The sequence below is a fragment of the Rhinolophus sinicus genome, chromosome 3 (genome assembly GCF_057876585.1).
Source record: "Rhinolophus sinicus isolate RSI-liver-muscle chromosome 3, RSI-T2T, whole genome shotgun sequence".
Taxonomy (NCBI): Eukaryota; Metazoa; Chordata; class Mammalia; order Chiroptera; family Rhinolophidae; genus Rhinolophus; species Rhinolophus sinicus.
The window spans coordinates 152,673,772-152,696,334 of NC_142503.1; the positions used below are offsets into that span (position 1 = coordinate 152,673,772).

The 22,563-nt window shown below is 39.4% G+C and overlaps 1 protein-coding gene across 3 annotated transcripts in view; it reads right to left on the reverse strand.

The window, feature by feature from the left end:
• RORA (RAR related orphan receptor A) overlaps nucleotides 1–22,563 on the reverse strand; it is a 687,564-nt gene that overhangs the window by 23,652 nt on the left and 641,349 nt on the right. For all 3 annotated transcript variants that reach the window (XM_019748671.3, XM_019748672.3, XM_019748674.3), the window contains 2 exons: nucleotides 13,517–13,602; nucleotides 715–856 (listed from right to left, as the gene is read on the reverse strand). In XM_019748671.3, the coding sequence (XP_019604230.1) occupies nucleotides 715–856; nucleotides 13,517–13,602 (228 nt within the window). The remainder of the gene's footprint in view (nucleotides 1–714; nucleotides 857–13,516; nucleotides 13,603–22,563) is intronic.

Below are 22,563 nucleotides of genomic sequence, written 5' to 3' on the forward strand. Positions count from 1 at the left end.
TCTATTGGAAGAGCTGTTTCCTTCAAAGGGTTCTCTTAAGAGAGCTAGCCAGCCAATATATTCGGAAAAGTCCTTAAAATGTACCCACTGTACTTTCTGCCCAGTTTCCTTGTATAAGAATAACTGTCTTGAAATCTGGTGTTGCTTATTTAGTGTACCTAAGACAGTTTTCCAGGAAGATCTTGAAATGTTCTGCAATTGAATGGTAGATGGTCTCTATTTCTTAAAATAGCTTCTTTTAATGAAAAGAATACTTGTCATTGAGCCACGTTTTGCACTATCTTCACACATTCTGCATGTACAAATACTTGACTTTGGCACATGATTCAAAATATCCAGTTAGCATAAGAGCTAATTCAACCCAACTGCCAATAAGCTTACTAGTCTAAAGCCTCCCGCTTATTTCCTGCTGGGGACAATGCCTTTAGGAGCCATATTTATTAAGGTCTTCAGATGATACTTACCTTGGATCAATTCATCCACCTGTGATGTCTTAAATGTCAAAAATCTGAAGGTGTGCTGACCACACAGACACTTTTCCATGCACCCCCCATAAGCCAGTCAGCTGACCGTGATGGACTACGGAGAAGGAATAACTGCAGAGAAACCCACAAAACTGCCAGGGGAGGGGATGTTTTTCTAGATTTGGATCCAGGTTTCAGAAGGCATCTCACAACCCCATGCCACCGTGTAGCTGAAGCTGTGATTGCTCACCATCTCGAGACATCCCTACGGCAAGGCATTTCTGTAATCGACAGTGTTGACAGCGGTTTCTACTGGTTCGATCAATCAAACAGTTCTTCTGACGAGGACAGGAGTAGGTGGCATTGCTTTGCTGACTTCTCCTGAAAAAGCCCTGTGATTCAGTTATAAAATATGAAACAGGTTAGTGTCGGTTTGAGCTGTATGATACTAAAGGCAGTATACTAAGCAATGAGAGGCATGAATATTTAATGAGAATTAAACTTGTAGCAGAATAATCCAGGAGACCATTAATGAAATTAAAGTCACTTCTTTTTCCTTGAGTAAAATTGATCCCTAGAGCCTAATCCTCTGTCCCTTACACATGCAAAACTTTCTTTAACTCCAACAGACAATTGCCTATGTAAATAGGCACAGGATCAGGCCCTGTGCTTGGTTTCTGATGATCAAAAACAATGTGTTGATGGAACAATACAAAGGCACTCATCTTTAACCTTAATCTCCAAAATATTTTTAGTAAACACCAAACACCTCTCTGGGATGCCCAGGGATAAGGAAAGTGCCGCTTTATTGTAACCCAGGGTGGCTGCAATCCAGGTACACTGTGGTAATTACTCTCTATTAGCCTACTTAAGTTCACCACCTGTTCGGTGTCTTGCATTCCCCAAGTCAGAATCGACTGCTCTAAGAAGTTAAATGGTACTAAGATGCATTATTTTGGCAGATCAATCAGAGTGGGAATACTCAACCCTGACAGTTTGAAAACACCACATATTTGGTATTATGGCCTTAAAGATTTCACAAATCCAATCTGATGTTCATCGAGTTCCACCTATTTGTTTGGAGATGAGAAGATGCACAAAGATGCCTAAGGAGCTGCTGACTTTAAGGATTTCATTCATTCATTTTTTGCTAACTTCTTGAGCTGGATTCTTACTATTCATAGCTCATTAATTTTTGGTGTTTATTTTTTTCTTAAAGCTGCAAGTTTTCCTTTTAGTTGCATTTTAGTAGCAACCCACAAGTCTGCTATGTAGTATTTTCATTATCATTCAATTGAAAACATGCCCTAATTATCAATATATTTTTCCTTTAATCTATATGTTATTTAGAAGCACATTTCTTAATATCCAAATATATGGGAAGTTTGGGGTTATCTTTTTATTGTTGAGTTCTCTCTTAGTGGTTTTGGAAGCTAGGGATGTACTCTGAAGAAAAAGAGTTATTTCTATGAAGCAGAACTATAAAGGGTACAAAAGATGATCGTTTTCAAATCTCTTAACAGCAAAGATAGATGACCCCAACAAACGGGACATTAGTAAAGAAGGTAGAGATAAAATCCTGAAGAACTGACACAGTGGTGGGCAAACTGATAAGAGTACTCTCTCACCAAAAGATTTTTCTGGAGGCCAAGTTGGCAGTTGTATCAAAATCCTTAAAAACATGTCTATCCATCGAACCAGTAATTACTCTTTAGGGAACATATTCTAAAGGAATATTAAGAATGGTTCAAAGATTTACCTACAAGGATGTCCATCATAGCACTAGCTGTAATATAAAAAAAATATAGAAAGATGCTAAATGCCCAACATTAGTGAACTGGAAGAGTCATATTGGATATCCATATATTCAGCAGCCATTAAAAATAAAATTTCAGAAATACAGTTATTGCCATAAAAAGGTGATAAAAATATATGGCTAAAATAACAAAAAACAGCTAAAGAACTAAACGCAATATAATCCAATTTTTTGGAAAAAGAAATCCATATGTTTAACACAGAAGAAACTTTGGAAAATTATGCCCCCAAATGAAAAGAACTGTTGGCATTGGTTGGTGGGGCCATGGGTGATTTTAATTTTTTTCTGTTTACCTGTGCTTTCTGATTTTTCTACAGTGTGCAGGTGGATAGGTATGTGAATAATTTGGGAGGAACAGTGTAGTACATCTCTCTTTTGTGATGGCTGGGGAACTTTGTAGATTATATCAATGATGGATATGACCTCAGTTTCCAGCTCTTGCCTTTTGGAAGCCAAACTGAAATGGGAGGGAGCAGCACACTGACCTCTCACCCCCTCTCAGCTCTCTGGCAAGCTGCTCACTAACCTAAACACAGGCAAGCCTGGGGTCCCAGGTCTCAGACCATCTCTCTATTGTACTTTAAACCTCCCTTATATCAAGTTTGGCCTCCTCTATGAAGCCATCTCTGTTTTCTCAAAATGTCTAAAGTGGTGGGGGTTTTTCTTTGTTTTGGGTCTTATTTTCTCTGTGAAAAGGAAGTGAAATGAAGTAAGCTATCTTTGGGACTTAATGGAGAGAATTCAAGAAAATAGCAAATGGTATAAGAGGCAGATAATCCTTAGAAAGAGATACCAGGAGGTTAGCCGTCTAGGTATTCAGTTTGGTCTGAGACACATAATCTCTATCAAAGCTGAAAGGTATTTCTTTCTTTCTTGAGACTCTACCATCATTCGGACCCTCTGTGTTTGCTATCCCTGCAGATGTCTAGAATCAGGAGTTATTTGCTTTTCCTTTAGTTGAGGCTGAATTTTGCTTGCTTCACAATGAGCCTGTTACATTTTGTTCTATGATCACTGAACATGAAGCATGTCTGCATGATCTCTTTTTCTTAAATGGAAGCAGTACTTGGGGGCTGCCATGCCATCTCTCAATATTTAGTCCATGGACCAAATCACAGTTATCTGCCACCTTTCTTTCTAGGTGTTTTTCCACCTTTAGCATTTCTTCTCAGATCCTCTCCAAATTCTCCACTTCCTTCAAAAATCTGAAATCTGGACCTAGATACAGTTCTTGAATAATGGCTGAGTCATTAACAAGAAGGCTGCTACTTTTCACTTTCCACATATTAAACTCAAGTTAACAACGACCACCACTAACAAAGTTCCAGAATGTTAACACAGAAGCCATATATAACCACCAATTCCCTCTGCTATAAGGGAACTCTGAGAGGGCATGATGATAAGGATGATGGTGATGATGATGATAAAAGTTTGGGCACAGCAAGTGAGCAAATAGACACACCTTGTTCTTCATGACACCATTTACTCTGTATTGAGTCAATTGAGCAAGTGCCTGAAGAGGTAGAGCTAAGAACCAGAGAAGAGACCTTTGTTTTGGGCTAAATCAACAGAACCATGCCCACAAGGAGAGCTATCAAATACCAGATGGGATGGGTTAAGTGCAATTATGAAGTGAGAGTCCTGGAGAGAGAGAGAGAGAGGGTTAGCCCTTATGAGTCAGATAAACACTGAACTTTGCATGTCAGATAGAATGAGGGCTTGGCCTTTCTTTTTATTTTATCTTTCCCCTTAACCCTTCAGCATTCCTTGGGGTTTCTCAGAAGTTCAAGGATTTAGGAAGTTAAACTGATAAAATATTTAAAGCTAGTGAACACGTAAGAGGGAGAGAGATTAGAAGAGTGAGAAGGAAGAGGAAGAAAGGTATAAAGTGTGATAGGTACTCTCTACCTAAAGGTAGAAAGAAGTATGCTCATAAATGTAGACACAGGATTGTAACTGATGGGTAGCAATCCTGAGGGTTAACTGAGAAATGAGTGAGCTGAGATACCACATCTAGGGGTTGGGGAGTTTGAGGTAACACAGAGAACAGGGACAGCACAAGCCAGTGCATGGAATTTTGGGTGGAATTGAGGCGGTATGTATACGGAACAGAGAAAGTGCTGCAGCTGTTAGTTGGGAAAGATATTAAGTAATTTTGGAGTTTTATTTCTAAAAGATGAGCTAATGAATTACTTCGTTGGCATTCTTAAAAGTTCATTGTTTTACATGTCAAAACAGATGGAGATGTGCCATTATAAACATGGTGGGCTTGAGCAGAGAGCCACCATGATGAATTTCAGGGTAGTATATACTGCTTGGTGTGACTGTGGCACACTACCACCACCTAGTGGCAGCATACCAATATGCAGTGCCTGCAAACAGTAAATTAAAATACTGTAAACAGGCCTTTACCGCTGGGAAGGAATTGAGGATCCTTTCCAGGGTCAGTAGTTCTCAAACAGATGGTGCATAAGAATCACCCATGGAGCTTTTAAAAAAATACACTTTAGGTCTATTGACAGAATACTTGGGGATGCAGTCCAGACATACATATTAGTGTAAACAATATGAAACTGTCATTTTTGTCGGTCAAAAAAGAAATGTGAATTTTGAACAGTAAATATTTTAACAAAGCTCCTGAAGACTTTGCCGCCTTCCTCTTGTTAAGAACCAGAAATCTACTCTAGTTTACTGGTTTTGCAGATAACAAAAATGAAGCTCAGAACAGTAAGTGACTTGTTCAAAGTTGTCCCATGGCAGGTAGGAGTCAGTGCGATTCAAACTCCAGTGTCCTAACTTTGAGTGCAGTGCCCTCTCACTCAGGTATCTCTCCGTAAGCACTGGATTAACAAAACTGGTGTCACACAGTCTCAGTTTGCTCAAGCATAGCCTCCCCTGCACATCAACCTACTGTCTCAATTTCGCCTATGTCAAGAACTCTCCAGTGTTTTCTCCTTTATTTCACCTCACCTTTCAAAGTGTCTGTCATTGAGTTTTATTTCTGATTTCTGCCTTTCACCCTCTGGGAAATCCTGTTGCCTATTTTTTATTTGACAATATGGTAGGACACTATGGAACTGTTCCTCAATCCCACTAGATTGGAACTCCCTAGAACCGGGACAGAGACCAGGGTGTGGGGGAGAAGTCTCATACCAGGTTGCAAGAGCTGAATGTTAAAATTTCATGAGCCAGTTCTTAAACATAACCATTATTAAAATTCAACTCATTATTGTATTCTTATTTTGCTATTATCCATGTTCTTGAGTTTATTTACATCAATTCTATCTGAATGGTAGAGATATTACACAATGGTGTATAACCGTGTTTCTCTTCCCTACTCTGTATTCAATGAGATTACATGCTGGGCGTCTTGAAATTGACCATGTGGTGGTAGTATTTATACCACAGAAACGCAAGTGTGATAAATCCGGGCTTGATTTATTGTTCTGCTTAGTTTTGAAAAGTGATGGAGAAAATGATAACAATGTGGGTTAAATTCAAAAGTATGTCATGTCTGTAGCCATCACATTGTGACTAGCACACAAAAATTGAGGAAACATTCTTCCAGGACTTAAAAAAGGACTTAAACACTATTGTCTGATTCAGAGAAGAAGTTGCTCACGTCATGACTGATGAGTGAGTGAAGTTCCAAACTATGTCTTCCTTGTTTTCCTTTCCTCTTATTCATTAATGTAAACAAAAATATCAACCAACATTTATGTTGGCACTACAGTCTTTCGTCACCTGCAACTACAGGTATGGATGTAAGAGTTCAGCAAAAATCAGTGAGACCAGTGAGAATCATTCGTCTACATGAAGTTTATAAACAGAATATTGTAGATGTTATTCTTTATATATTGTGTGAAATTGTACCAGTGAAATATACACTGAAATTATGTACATACCGTGTTTCCCCGAAAATAAGACCTAGCCGGACAATCAGATCTAATGCGTCTTTTGGAGCAAAAATTAATAGTAAAATAAGACTGGGTATAATATAATATAATATAATATAATATAATATAATATAATATAATATAATATAATACAATACAATATAATACAATATAATAATAATATAATACCGAGTCTTATATTAGTTTTTGCTCCAAAAGACACATTACAGCTGATTATCTGGCTTGGTCTTATTTTCGGGGAAACATGGTACATATAGACACTGTTTGTTTTCCAGGAAGCTGATTGTTAAAAACTGACCAGTACATGACTGGGCTGAGCCCAGTTCCTGCTGGATCCCCAAAGTCCGATCAGACTTTCTGAAGGGATCCTCCCTACTCTGGATAGGCGTTTACCCAAAGTTGTGCCTTGGCCTTCGGTAGTTCCACACAGCCCCCTCTCCCCAAGACACTATCCAGAAACTTTAGCTGAATGGTTTTATCTTCATTCCAGACCAGAATATATCCCAACCCACTCCCCATTTCCCAGCCTTGTCTCTTCCAGTGTTTTCTTGCTTGCTCAGTGAAGGGCACCATCCTCACCCCTGTTACTCAGGGCAGAAACATGGGCTTCATTTCATCCCTGCCTCCTCCCCACCCACATCCACACAATCACCAAATTAGGCTTTTTTTTTTTTTTTGCGACTTTCATACTTTTCAAATTTATCTACTTCTCTCCATCTTTACTGCAATTTTCTCTAGTTTCCTTATCTATTTTCCCTTTAATTGGTTATTATACAGCATCCCAACTGGTCTTCCTGCTTCCATTCTCATTCTCTCCAATCAATTTTCACAGTCACTGAAAATCTCTTTCTAAAAAATAAACCCAATCAAGTCACTTCCCTGCTTATTAGCCCTCAGCGGCTCCCTACTGATGACCAGGCTGGGACCACCTGTCTAGGCAGCTCTCTCCTACATTCAGTCTTCTTCTCAAAAGACACACTCTGGCTAAGCCTAAACTACTGTGTTCACAGTTCTCCGAAGGACACTCCCACCCCAACACACACACACACACACACACACACACACACACACACACACACACAGCACGCTTACTTCCTGGAAAGCTTCCTCCTTTTCTTCAGGATTCACCTTCCCTGGGAACTTTCTCTGACCTTACCCCTCCCATGTGTACCCTCAGAACCCTGTAGGTGCCCCCCCTCATAGCCCTTAACCTGCTGTGTTACTAATCTGTCTCCCTCACTGACTCCTTTGTTTGTTTGTTTCCGACAGCTAATTCAGGACTCAGAGAAGTCAACAAATACTTGTTGAATGAATGTTCAGAGATAAAAATGATGGTAGTGATAAAAACAGTGGTGACAATCATGCTGAGCTCCTAGTCTATACCAGGCACCATGCAGGATGCTTTGCAAACATGTTTTACTTGCAATTCACAGCAACTCTGCAAAGTAAGTGTTGTTGTTGTTGTTTTTTATCTGTTTCACAAATGAGAAAATTAAGTGCAGAGAGGTTAAGTCATGTGTCCAAAGTCACGTAACAGGTAAGGGGAGGAGCCAGGATTTGAATTGCTGAACCTTGGTTGAATCTCATTCCAAAGGTCATACACTTTTTAATGCACTACCAAAAATGCATCGAGACAAACATATAGGGCAGACTGAACAAAACAGATAAACAAAATAAACAAGCAAAACCCCCCATTTTTCAGTTCTGGAGTCAAAGTTCCATATAATGGTTCAGACATAAGGTGATGGAGATGGTATTTTATAGGTTCTCTCTCTCTCTCTCTCTCTCTCTATATATATATATATATACACACACACACACACACTTACATATATTTATATGTAGCTAGTAAAACACTTTCATTTGCTAGATCTACTTAATGAAAAGCTTTGAAATGTACCCGACACTTCCTATTGGGGGGATTACCAGTTTTGCCCCAGAGTGTAGGCTGGCTGGACACAGAACTAGGGGCACGGTTGGGAAGGTGCGCAGAGGTCCTGCCCTGAAGGGCTCCTATCTTGCTTGGGGCTCCTTCTCAGTGAGGCACAGGCTGGAATGCTGATCTGATGTTTGGTCTTTTGACAATTTTCACTTAATGAATTGATTCCTACAGTTCATTAACATACCCACTTCCACTTCTGTATACACATATGTCTTAATTAGCTGCTCATTGGCTGTTTAATTACAAGAAAACAGCTGACAGCTGCCTTGCTGAATTCTAATGGCAGACGCTTTGGAACGGCTACACATTTGCTTTTGACAACCAGGATTTATTCATAACTTTATGATTTATTGTGAATGCTCTCATGCCTGCCTGAATTATTGTATTTTTTCAGTCCATGTAAAAATTTGGAATTTGGGGGACTGTTAGTATAGGTGTATGTCTCCCTCTCATTTGATGTCGTTGGCTGAGCAGAGCAGAGAATCCTGTAAGTAAAACTGCGTATGATGTTATGATCTTATTTGTCTTGGGAACTTTCTGTTGAGACTGTTCAGAAATACGGGGGTGGGGAAGGAAAATCGTTTGATAATCGTTTGGTAGAAAGTTAAGTATCTCGATACAGGAAAAAATGAGGTACTTGTCAACTTAATTTTATTAAGGGGTAAAGAGAAGACCTGCATAGATTAAAATCAGGGGAGGAAGAGCCAGAGAAATGATAAAATTAAAACAGGAGAGGGCAAGAATAACTGTCCCCATGGTAGAAAATGAAGAAGGAAATTTGCTCTTTAGAAAAGAACAGGCAACCTCATTCGCAAAAGTTAGCTGGTATAGCCCTACTCTCATACATCTGGCAGCAATAAATCACAGAGACGCAGATCTCTTGAACTACTTCAATAATGACTGGCCTCCCTGTAGAATTGTATGTGCAAATGATCTCTGATTAAAACTGACCTCATGTGTCATACTCGGTAAGTGTAGATGTCTGCTTTGCCAAACTGTGATTTGCTATGTTCAGATCCAATCCAAGCGAACACATTCAGCAACAGTGATTCCTAAGCAAGCATGAGGGGCCCCACACTGAGCCAGACACTATGGCAGAGCCCTGTCTACAACGCGGTCACAACTGGCGTTATCTGCGAGTTCAGAACCGGACAGTTACTGAGACATGATTAAGACCTAAACAAGGAAAAAAATCCAAATCATCTTGATGTAAACTGGGGTTTAACCCCTCTTACCACTTGTGCATTTCATCCCAGGACTGGCAGATTTAGCTAAACAAAATTTGTTTTCCTTATCACTTGTATATCACAGAACTGAAACTCGGATGTCACAGTATGCAGTAACAGCCAAGTCCAATTTTCATTTTAAATGGCTAGCTCTAATACTGGGGCCAGGTATTACAAAACATTAAAATAAAAATGTTGAGCAAAAATGTGTCAATGTTGGAAAGTGGACAAAATTGGTCCAAGGCTAGTGACATTTCACAACTGAAGTAAAAGTATTAGAATCCTCTAAAAGCAATATTTATGGACATTTGTTTTTAACCAAATACATAAAAAGCTCCAGAAATTGCTTTAGCTCTTTCAGGGAAAAAAATAGTACCAATTATATACTCCAGATATCTTTGAAAAAGCTTTCTATTGTTAATTTCAGGTAACATATTTGTCAGTGCAAAGAAACTATTCCAAATTCTGCATTTACTGGAGGAAGGAAGAAACTCTGCATAAGACATCATCTTAAATGTATCATGATGAGTAAATATGTGATAAATGAATGCTACTCTAAGACTTATCAGAACACAGGGTCTTAAATGTAATCAGAAGTCAATTTACTAACTTCAATAGTCAATGGTACATGATCCTTTACAAAGTTATAGCTGAAATTATAGAGCCAAAAATTCTAAAAGAACACAAGAAAAAAAACTGTATGCTTTTTTTATTGTGAAACAAATTTTTTATCATCATCCTCTAAGTAACCACTTTATCTAACGATGAAGCCAGGAACTGAAATTGAATGATAAGTAGGACCATTTGTCAAAAGAAAACCTCAACTAATGGTCATTTTTCTATGAATACTTCATCATTTTTATTCGTTTTGAAGATCGAATCTTAACCCTAACATCCACAGCCTCTTGTTTTCTTTCTGGCCCTTTCCTCTGTCCACATGGTCCATGGCCCAGCTCTCCCTCCCTGGCAGGTCTACCTCAGTTTCCCTTATACCCCCTCCTAGGGTTCAGCCAGGGCTGGGACTAAATTCTATTCCAAGGGTTCAGAAACCTTTTTACTGACAGAACTAAGCTTGCAGGCCTGGATTCTTTGTTCTTCTGAAAAGCAATATTCAGGGCTTGAGAAGGAAGAGTACATTGTTTCCTCATTATTTCAAAAGAACAAGTAAAATACTTTCAAAATAAAAACCTTGGCGTAATGGAGTCCTTAAAATTTGGGGAACGGTGTTCCTGTCTATCCTTATCTTCCATTATCTACAGAAAGTAACCCTTTGCTCCAGTCAAACTGGGTTATATATTGCCCCTAAAACACAACCAAGATGTTTCTGTTTCTAGGCTCTTGCTGTCTAGTGAATATGTGCTCCTAGTGCCATATTATAGAGACTGTGGCTTTACTCTAGTATTTAGTTCTCAAGTTGCTATTTAGTGTTTCCTGTGCAGGCCCCATCTCCATAACTAGACCGTAAACTGCTTGACAGAAGGATTAGGCCTTCTATGTCTTTGGATCCCTCACAGTGTTTATGGTCCTGAGGGGGTGCTCATATTTTTGTTGTTTTTATTGTCAGAGTCTATAGAACAAATCACAAATGGTCACAAAAAATCAAGACTGGACCCATAGATATCCTGAAATAATATCTGATTATACAGAGCAATATTACTCAGGCATAAGGAGTTTGGCCAGGAATGAAAATAACAACAGCCCATGTTTTCTGAGTGCTTGTTATGTGCCCCGCCACACTTCTAAGTTCTTTACCTAAATGCACATGATAACCCTATGAAGTTAACTACAGTCACTATTGTCATTCTATAGGTAGGGAAACAGAAGCACGGAAAGGTTAGGTAGTTGCTCAAGCTGGTAAACAGCAGAGCTGGGATTCAAACCCAAGCAGTCTGGTTCCAGAGTTCAGAGTGCAAGCATGACCCGATACAGTTTCTCTGTAGGAAGCCTAAGGGACCAGGATTGGGTGAGCTGGGAACACCCGAGAGCCAGAGAAAGAGCTACCCAAACTTCGACCATTTTCACTGTTCATGGGCAATGCTTATCTGAGCCAATATGTGATAAAATAGATAATCACTTCAGCAATTAAATAACTAAGTTCTCTAGTTTCGTGTGGTTTTAGGTTGTCACTTTTAAATGCAATTTTAAAATACATTCACAAAATGATTAGCTCAGAAAATGTCTGAGTCACTTTCTTTCCTCTCGTTGGATATTTATTTATATATCGAATCAGACATTTTCCTCGTCTTAATGATACTGTCACAGAGATAAATTATTTACAATTTGTCATGATGTAACCACCTTCACCTAGTTAGAACATGATAAATCATTAACATCAATGGCAAAAGCAGAAGGCTCTTGTTGTTACCACAAACAGAAGTAAAAATGTTAGTTACAGCACAGAGAAACCATTATGCAGAATAAATACTATATGCATCAGATATAAACACATACCATTGTATAGCTATACCTGCCCAGTGACATCAGCCAAATTAACTCTGAAAATCAATGGGGTGACAGCTGTCATAGGCAGATTCCTCTCTTCCTTACATCCTGGGATGTCATAGGTTAGACAGTCCATTTCATTTTGTTTTCTTTTAATTAATTAATTAAGCAACCAATCAATTAATTATTGAGGCAGGGATGTAAAAGGGCATACCTTTTTTTTTTCGTCCTGGTAACCTAGAACCCTGAAGCCTTGAGGGTTACCACAGATGAATAATTCAAAATCTTCTTTAAGTAGTGAGCTCCCTATTCCGAAAAGGCAGGATAATTTTTTTTTTTTTAATTATTAAGTGTGTTTGGTGGTGTGCAGAAATCTCAAGCTTCACCAAGATGGGCTCAATATGGAGGATGTGTACACATACAAAGAGGCACATGTTACGATGATTAACAGTAAAACAAAGACTTCAGGAAATGATGAAGCCTATTTCCCTGCCCTCTCTCAGTAGTTATGTGTGTCTGGAGGTGATTTTGTATGTTATGATACTGTATTTTTTAATTTCACTAAAGGAGAGCTAACCAAATTCACGGATTTCACTTTTTACCTCAGATTCAAAGTGTCTTAGGGCTCATTCGGGCCTGGTTCAGTGGCAATCAACCGTCTCAGAGGCCTTCAGCATGTTTAAATAGCTGCTCTCCTGTTTATTTTGCATTGTTTTATCCTGTAAGCTGTCTCAAAGCCCTTCCAATATAAGCAGGAGGATTTAAATCTCAATAAATTGAAACTGAACAACAGACACAATCTGGGTTTGGGGGTCTTGAATGATGAGGACAAACAGCTCTATTTCCCACTGACATATTATGCACATGCTGTACATACTGCCCTGACGTCACCATCAGTCATCATTAAAATAGTAACAACGGCAATAAGAACGATAATGGTTAGATTTAAATAGCGCTTTTCGGTGCACAGGGCTTTTATTTAGTTTTTCATTCCATCCATAGAATAGTTCTAATAGATGGGAAGAACAGGTGTTATGCTTACTTTACAGATGAGGAAAATGAGTCACTAGGAGATTGAGACATGCCCAAAACAATAAGGACAAGTGGTGGCACCAGGACCAGAACTCAGTTCTTTCCAACAGCTTTGCCATAATTTGGCCAGCTGTATCAACATCTGTGTGCCAACAATAAGACTTTCAATCACATTCTGATTAAACTTATGGGGAATGCCTTCTCATAAAGTTTGTAACAGGGACATTACAGAAGTCTAGATTCATCTCTTTTTTAAAAAGATAACCAAAGAGATTGTGCATCAGTTCAATCCATTCCGGGATTGGAAGTGACAAAAAAGGAATGCTCACATACCTTTCTCTAGCCTCCTGTGATTTTGATGGAATATGTAAATTATCTATCTATCTATGTATCTATCTATGTATCTATGTATCTATGTATGTATGTATCTATGTATGTATCTATCTATCTATCTATCTATCTATCTATCTATCTATCTATCTATCTATCTTCTATCTAGCTATAGTATGTATAAAACTTCCTTAATTGTAATTTAGCACCAAAACCTTCTGTCCTGTCATTTCTCATCACTCAAAATTCCAAGGAGTTGAATTTTCAGACATTGTAGAAGTAACAACTAAGAATAGTAAAGATACATTTGAACATTAATAGAAACAACAACAATTAAAAAGGCTTACCTTGCAGCCTTCACATGTAATGACACCATAATGGATTCCTGATGATTTGTCTCCACAGATCTTGCATGGAATAATTTCAATTTGAGCTGCAACAGAAGCACGCAACCAGTTAATTACATTTTCTTTTAAACACCTTATAAAAGCGTTCCCTGATCAGCATTTGTATAGTGAAAACTAATAACCTGCTAAACATTATACTGCATTAACTATTCATTGCTGAACTGTGAGGGTCCCCCTAGAGCCCTGGACTAAATTATGGCTGCTCGTTATATAATAGCTTTCGGGTTATTAAAATGGGTCATTTGAGAAGGTGTTTAAGAACCCACAAGAAGGCTGGAATCAGCATTTCAAAGCCTTCAAGAACTGGAGAGTTCGCATTTTAGGCCTCAGAGCAAAGCAGATACTAAAATGCTTCCTTCGATCTCATTTTCCATCATTATTTTTAAAAGGTCATAAATCTGTCTTGGCTGTAGCTCGACTGTTAGAGAAAAATATACTCCAAAAAGTCAAGACTACTTAGGAAAATGATTCAATTCAAAACATTAATAAGTTACATATGATGGTAAGTTAAGAATTCCTTACTCATCCTTTTTTAATTAACATAGTTGCCATGTGTCAAAAATGAGTCCATTTGTGTATGATCAAAACCTTTCAACCATAAATATCCTATCTGAATTTAATAATGATGAATCCTGACAAATACAATATGTAGATTCTGAGTTCTTTACATTAGAAATTGATTTCCTGGTACAGTGTGCATGTGTTTCTATCCAACTGATTACTTAAAGATGCCTCATGCTGTAAAACTAACCAAATAATATATATTACACCAAAGTTCTCAAATATGGCAAAGCACACTTCTAAGAAAACATTATATCTTGAGCAGAGTTGGACATAGCATAATTAAGGATTAAAAAACAACCTAAAGATAAAATAATTAGGTAAAAAAAGAGTACTTGGATCACTTATTAAACATAGTTACACGTGAAATAAAGAAGACCAACGCTGAGATGTATATACACAAGATGGCCATGTTCACCAGTTTACCTGGAATGTTCCATTACGCTAAGTTTATTTCCCATCGTTTTCGTTACTGGATAGCATGTCTGATTATCTACTAAATCACACATGCAAACACAACTGCAAGTGCCCAAGTGTATTTCATTTTCATATAGGCACTACCCTGCCCCACACCTTACACAAAGCAATGACTTGTCTTAAGGATGGAAGTTCCATGACGTAAGTATCACACATAGACGCACAGCCCACTCTTTCTTCCAATGTAACCCCATATCCTGGGATCATTTCCACAACACTTACTTTGAATTTGATGCGATGTTGTATTCAATGATGAGAGCACACATGAAAAGACGGGATTTAATCTCATTATAAACCATGTATGTGTACCTGCTGACTTCCTTTCAAGGGCACTCGTACAAGCACTGTGGTGACGGTTAGGTAGTGCAAGCTATTCTACCAGTGTCCTCTTCCATTCGGTCACTTTTAGTGGTGACATACCAAGTTCCATTGTCCAGAGCAGGGATGGTTTGAAATCTCACATCCAATATATTTTTCCATAATTCTAAAGCTTTCGAATATCCCAGGAATGGTGTCTTGGTACACTGTATGTCTATTTCTGAACTATGCAATTTAATACACGGTTGCGCTTAACAAAAATGATCATCTTGAAGTCTGCTTCCTTATCTTGCAGCTAGCTTGATTTCTTCAAGGAAAATTCTTTATGAAATCTGAACTCTGAGAACGTTTCATACCTAAGGCCCCTCCAATATTCTTAAATATAGTCCAGGCAAAGTTTTGTGCTATAGATGATCTGCAACTCGAAAGAGACAGCTAATGCCCACCATTTTTCAGAGACGCAAAAAAAGCCAAGTGCTAGTAGAGAAATACTGAAAGGTGATATCACCCGAGAGTTATTGCCTGGATTTTCCCATATGAATTAACTGGTCTATAATGAGAACCTGTCCTGCCCACCCCAGCCCCTAAGGAATAGAATAATTAGGCAACACAAAGTACTTGGACCATCTATTAAACAAAATTTATACGTGAAATAAAGCAGACAGACATGGAGCTTCTTCTGCTCATGTCTCACCTCAAGCTGTAACCACAGAAGTTAGACAGAAAAACCTTGTTAGGCCCTATAGTTTGTCAGCATCAAACCTATCTGAGGCAGTTAAAACAACACTGGTGCCAAACTTGGGACTTTCCAGTTACCTTCATTCCATCTTTACAATGGGGAGATCAAACACATCTATTCAGAAAAACTGAGGCAGGAGGAGGCCAAAGACAAGTGAACTTTGTAAATCCTGGGCGAGAGCAGCCTTCAGCTTTCTGCTGACAATAAATGTGAGGAGCAGCACATGGCCCTCAGTTAAGTATTCTGCATCTTTAAGCTATGAAGGCCCTGGCAGGCCATATTGAAAATGATGAGTAACACCGTAACTGGAGCCAATGGCAAATGATAGATTGCTGTTCAGCCTGCCTGGACTCTTGGTGGATTACCCATCAGAAGTGAAATGATGATATTTAAGCCTGCTAATGGCTGCTGTAATCTGGCAAGTGATACGGAGGTCTGGCCTGCAGGGGTCAGCTCACGATGAGGGTGGTCTTGGGAGCGCTGTCCGGCCCAGCACTCTCACCTTTGGAATGGCTCATGGCCTGGCTGAGGGGAGGGTGGAGTGGGGGTTGGAGGGTTGTTGCAGCACAAACCCAGAGTTTGCTGCCACTGCTGCATACGACTGCTGGCCTGAGTCAGGCTCCCAAAAGCTTGGTCTTCAGCCTGGTTTTAGCTCCCAGGGGCTTTCTGATCCAGAGGACACTCTAGCTGAGATGTATTTCACAAGATTTATGGAGGCCAAGATGCTTAGTATGAATGGACTCAATGTAGATTACCTGTATTTTCAAGTAGGGGACCATGTGCCTAGACCTTTGACCCCTGCCCCCCCGCCCCTACCATGTTCATGCTTAGTTCCAGGGGGCAATGTTGGCCAAAGAATCACACTTACTTAGAACAAGCTTCATTAGGAAGTTTGTGGTAAGGTGATGGGAGGGATCCCCACAGCCAGCTTCAGATACTCTGACCGGTCCGATGAAACTGTTCTACTAGCCTACCCTCTGGGGGAGGCTCTCTTATCTCAGAAGACAATTTCAGTTGCAAATGCTCTTTAGGAAATGACTAAAATCCACCCGCTCCAAAAAGCAAACTCTGAATGTGATCTGATCACACGTGTTGATATTTCCAGAAAGCAAATATTTGCAGATTGGAGGAGGGCACTTACTCAGCCTTCCATTTAATCCAAGCCATCCCTCCTCCACCTTTAGTTAATTTACAAAATTCAAATGTATCAGTGAGAAAAAAATGTAGTCACTGACTTGCAAATTTTAAAAAGTCAGGCAGTTTAGTTCCATAAATTTGAGTTTTCAGTCCAGTAAGAGGGAAAAGCAATAAAATCCCCTTGCCCTTTGCTTTCCATCCCTCAGGCTTTTCCATTTTCCACCAGGCAGTGCTGTGTCTTTTCAAAATAATCTTCTTTTAACAAAAATTATGAGTCTTGGCCCATATATACACTGCACACATTAACTCAGTCAGTAATTCAAAGGATGCGTTCTGTCAGACACCACTACTGTCACAAGTATATTGATTAAATTAGTCCACATACATATTCATCGCAGCAAAGAGTGTTATTGTGTAGGGGAATATCTGAAGACACACACATATAATCATGAATTGACTTAACAATGAACAATCTTGCTATGAAAAATTCTAATTTGCCTACATTTTCAGCTCTATTGCCTAAATAATTTGCTCTCTCATGCACCCTAAGTAATTCAAGCAGGCTCTCCACACCTGCAGAGGCAAATTTCTGCAGTTTCAAGGAGCTGACAACAAGTGGCAGCGGGGGCGTCAGGAAATCCTGGAATGCAAGTGTGCTAATTAGCCAAGTGGTCCTGGGGCTGGGCTGTCATTGAGCACTGTATGTACTTGCGCAAAAAGTTTGCTTTTTACTCTTAATTATAAAAGGAACAAGAACATGGGCACTGGCATTCTTAACACCTCATTTTATTCCTCAGGACCTATCTCGGGAGATATCTTGGTCCAGAGAAAAATGTCCATTCTCCCAAAGAATTAAAAAAAAAATACAATTGTACAAGAGTTGCACCCATCACTTCATTCACTCTGTGTGAACAGCGATCTCTTGATAAGGATATAATGGATTTATAATAATCAACAATATCCAATGTGTATTTGTGTTTATCATGTGTCAGGTGTTATCACATTCACTTCTCCAACAACTCTCTCAGGTAGGTGGTGGCACCATCATCATGTTATCATCACCATTATTAGAATCTGCCATTTTTTTAGATGGGAAAACAAGTTCAGAGAGGCGAAATAACTTGCCCAAAGACAGAGAGCTAGGAAGAGGTAAGGCTAAAATTTGGACACATTTTGGCTTTGTATCTAACTAAAAATTTAGGGTACTCCCTTCTCACCATTCTGCACGGCTGAGACCCCTTCATTCCAATAACAAACATTCGTGTGTACTGCTGTTGGCATACAACCATTCACTGAGGATCAAAGACATCTCCTAAGTAATTTGGTGAAACGTACAGAGTACTCAGAACTGACATCAGGATGTCCTTCTGGGAGTTAGTTACCTGACTGATTTATAACTGGAAGTAATCATCAATCTTCTAGGCCATTCTTCTCAATTTTATAAAATTCCAAGTAGTTTTTGACCCACACCAAGGTTTCACAATTCTGAAGGCTGGGCACATTACTTAACTTCTCTGAGCCTCAATTTCATATGTGGAGATTCCATGATACGACATATAAATGACACAGCACATAGATGATTATTTTATGTATGTATTCTCTCTCTTTCTAGTATATATGCGTGTCACACAATTCTTAGCAATAGTTGGCACTCAATAAATAGTCATTATTATTATTGTTGTTGTTGATAAGAAATCCTGCCTTATAGCGAAATGAAATTCTTTTCTGCAGACTTTAAGCTCTTTCCAAAGTGGGGATAGAGAAAAGCTGCTTATCCTCCAAATAATATGACAGGCAGTTCATACCAGCCACCACAGCAATCCCTTACAGCACTGGCACTTAACTGTTTGCTGTACACAGTGCTATGTTGCAATCAGCTGTGGGGATGTGTCGTGTAGAATTTGTTCTAATTATAGCAAAAAAAAAAAATTAAGTTTTATGGGTTCATATAAAAAAATAAACTAATGTGGACCCAAGGTTACCCCAATAATATCTTTCACTCTAGCTCACTTGCACAATCGCATATTTTCTTGAATTGGATTGAACAGGGTGGGGTTCCTGCTGGCTTGCCAGGAAATGGCCAAACCCTGGATACACCCATGAGAGTATGTCACACATAAGAATGTCAAGTAATGTGTGTCTTGCAAAAATGATCAAGAACTGCTGCTTTAAAAAAAACCTATCTTTTACACCAATCTGTTGACAGTGATTTTTTTTTTTTTCTGGAGGGCTGAGAAAATGAAGGACTTTTTATTTGCTATCTTATATATTTCTCTAATGTTTGAATTTTTTTTTTTATAACCAGCATGTATTACTTTTGTAAGCAGAAAAACCAATAAAGATTAAAAAGAAAAACCCTACGGCATTTGATTTTATTTTCAGTAAAATGGCTTGAGTCCTTTATGGATTAGTCACTTTATTTTATCCCCAGTTTAAAACTGCTGGGGTATTAAAGGCTTCTGCAGCTGCCTGGATAGCAGCCGGGCCTGCCTGCATGTCTAGGCCAGCTGGTGGAGAGTGGTGGAGTCTTCACCTGGTTCCCGGGAGGGACTTTGGGAGCTCCTGGCTTCTAGAGTTTTTTGGCCCCTCTGGGTCTAGCCACCTCCTAGTTCTAAGGACATTGTGCCCTGCCCAATGAAGCCCAGCTGAAGGGGCAAAGGTAGGGGCTGAAATTCACCTCGCCATGAGCCCTGTTGCAGAATGGCTGTAACAACCTGGAATAAGGGAGCCTTTTCCTAACATGTCTGCCCCAATGGGCACCTTGTTTTCAAACCATCCTTCCAGAGGTGGCACCCTTCTCTGTAGTGTGCAAAGGTGCCGTGTGTGCTAGCTGTGGACAGTTCAGGGAACAAAAGGCTTCCTGTCACTCACTGCTACTGCTGGAAGCCCTGAGCCACCATAGGGCTTGCAGAGAGCTCTCATCGCATCTTCATGGTTGGAGGGGAACAGACTGTGGGCTTCGAAGAGTTTGGTACATCCTGTCATCCTGGACCCTTGGCTTGAAGTACAGCATGCATATGTTCCATGGCCCAGGCATGTTCAGTGGTCCTCTGGGGACCAGTTGAGTATTATGCAAACTAATAATCAACCTGCTCTGCCATTTTGTCTACTAAATATAATGTCAGTATGCTTCCTTAGCCTAGTCTTTTCTTCCACCGATGATGGATTCCTTCATGACAGTACTTGATCTTCACTGCACATCACCAAAGCAATTAGCCCCCCAATTTGAAAAGCCGTACCCCTCTGGTAGAGCAGTCTCATGGTCATTTCTGGCAACAAGAATAATGCCTGAGATTTGCAGAGTTCTGTAAGTTTTTGTCCTCCTTAGCTCGTTTTGATGTTGGTGCTCACAGCCACTCTGAAGTAGGCAGATGGGCATTGTTATGCCCAGTCTACAAATATGGAAAATGAACCTCAGAAGGATTAAATGGCTATGTCTAGATTTCTCAGGGTTTAATTGTAGAGGCAGCCACAAAGCAGAAAGACATAGTGTCTCCTTCCTCTTCAGGATTATGTGATGCCTTTAGTTATGTTATCATTGATCTGGGGCTCTCAAGGGGAAATGATATGAGAAAGAGCTGGGGTCCATTCACCTAAGAAGTGTAGTGGGCAATCCTTCCAAGTCTCCATCAGACCCTCACTCCCTGGGTGGCCTCACACAAGTCACTTCCACCTCCACTTCCTCCATCTATAAAATGGGAATAGTTCTTACCTCCCAGGCAGGTTGTGGTAAATGAATGCTCGCAAAGCTCTTTGAAGATGAAAAGACCTATATAAATGGGAAGCTTTAGGAAGCTTGGCATATCATTCTTGGCAAGGACCAGGACGCTTGCCCTCACTACCCACAACAGGCTCCGCCACAAAGAGAATAAAGAAAAATACACAGAACTGTAATTTTCATCTGCTAGCTAGACTTACTTCGAGTTTTTCAAATTGTTGGTTGTTGGTTCTCAAAATGCCTTCCTGAGACACTAATTGGTCCAGATGTTCCGATCTTAGTCTCAACGTGAGAGCAAAAGAGCACACTGATGGAGAAGTCACCCCTTTGTAATAGCTGTCACAAGCAAAGTCACTGAACTAAACTTTCACAAGGGCTCGTACAGTCTCGTGGGGTATCACGGAAATGGCATGATTCCCACTTGTAAACACAATCAACATACATGTCACCCTCTGACATCCCAATCCTTGGTATTAAGTTGATATCTGTCTCAAAGGACCCTGTGCAACTATAGCCACTAAAGAAAAAAAAGACCTGCCCCTTACTGGGTCCCCACCCCAATTCTACCCCCTTACCTACCATTGAAAGCCACTTCTTAAAGGCTTTAATTTGGTTGTGGTTTCGGCTGAAAACTTAACCGCTTTTACAAAGTCATTTTTTAATAAAAAGTGTTGCATATACTTACTTGCCAAATGCAAACACATAAGCACCTCCTAAACACTTGAGAGACCAATTATTTGCAAACTAAATCTAAAATAAGCCAAAATTGGGGTTCTGGAACTTTTGACTATTTCCTTCAGTCTTTGTATTAGGTTGGTGCAAACGTAATTGCGGTTTAAAAGGTTAAAAATAATTGCAAAAACCGCAATTACTTTTGCACCAACCTAATACATGCAAGACTTCGGTGCACAAGAGTTAAAACACTGGGCCAGAATGCCCCATATGAATTCAGAGAAAGTGGAGCTGTGCCTGCAGGAAATCTCTGAAGAATAAGGACGACAGGCACATCTTCTCATGTGGCTTACCATGAAGATGCAGGTAGTTCTGACAATGAGAACTGAATATTAATCCTTTGTAAGAAGTTTCTATCCCTACTAGATTAAGCTTTCCAGAGAAACTGACTCACATTCCCTGATGCATATGTATCTTTGCTAAAAGCCAAATCCAAATGAGCACTTGTGTCCCCAGACAGGGAAATTCTGTCAAATCAGAGAGAACACAGATTTTTCATACAGAGAAACAGTTGATGGCTTTGATTTTTAGATCCAGTTCTCTCTAGAATTCTCCTACTCCACAGCAATGCACAAAATAACTAAATTTAAGGCAATCCATTCTTTATCTCTTTAAAGGAACTACCTGGTGGCTAACTAAACCTTGAATAAAATAGTTGAACAGCAAGAGAAGCAGCTTCTTAATAACTTTACTTATCCAGTGGGTCAAATACTGAATAAATTCTCACTCAATAAAAGATAATGCCATTTAGATCAGCAATACATATAGTTTCCTTGTTTATTGTTTTTCCTGATTTAACCTCTCTATTTCCTTTGCAAACAATGGAACATATTTGTTGTTGAGAATTTGTGGGGTTAAGTGAAATCAGGGACCAAGACAAAGGTAACTGGCCATTTGGCCAATTATTCCAAGTTGGAATAAGGTCCCTCTAAGATTCTAGAATTAATTATGGTTTTTCAGTATATAGTTCCTGAAGGTTTTCTAGGACCTTGAGATCAGAAACATCTAATAAAATTTCTCTTGAGCCTCTCAGTGTGGGCTGTCATTTCATATCAGCAGGAAAAAGAATCCACTTTATTTTACTAAGTGGTTAGATTATGCTGAAGGCAAATTCCTAATAACGTCTTTTCTAACAATAGGTGTGTCTCCCTTATGTACGAGTAATTCTGGATAATACTAAACAAAACGATATCTGACTCACAGAACTGCATCTAATCTTTTCTAGCGATCAACCTCACTCTAGATACCAATTCCTTTTTCCCCCTTAACAAGAACAATTTTGCCACATTTAGGTTAAGTCTTCCT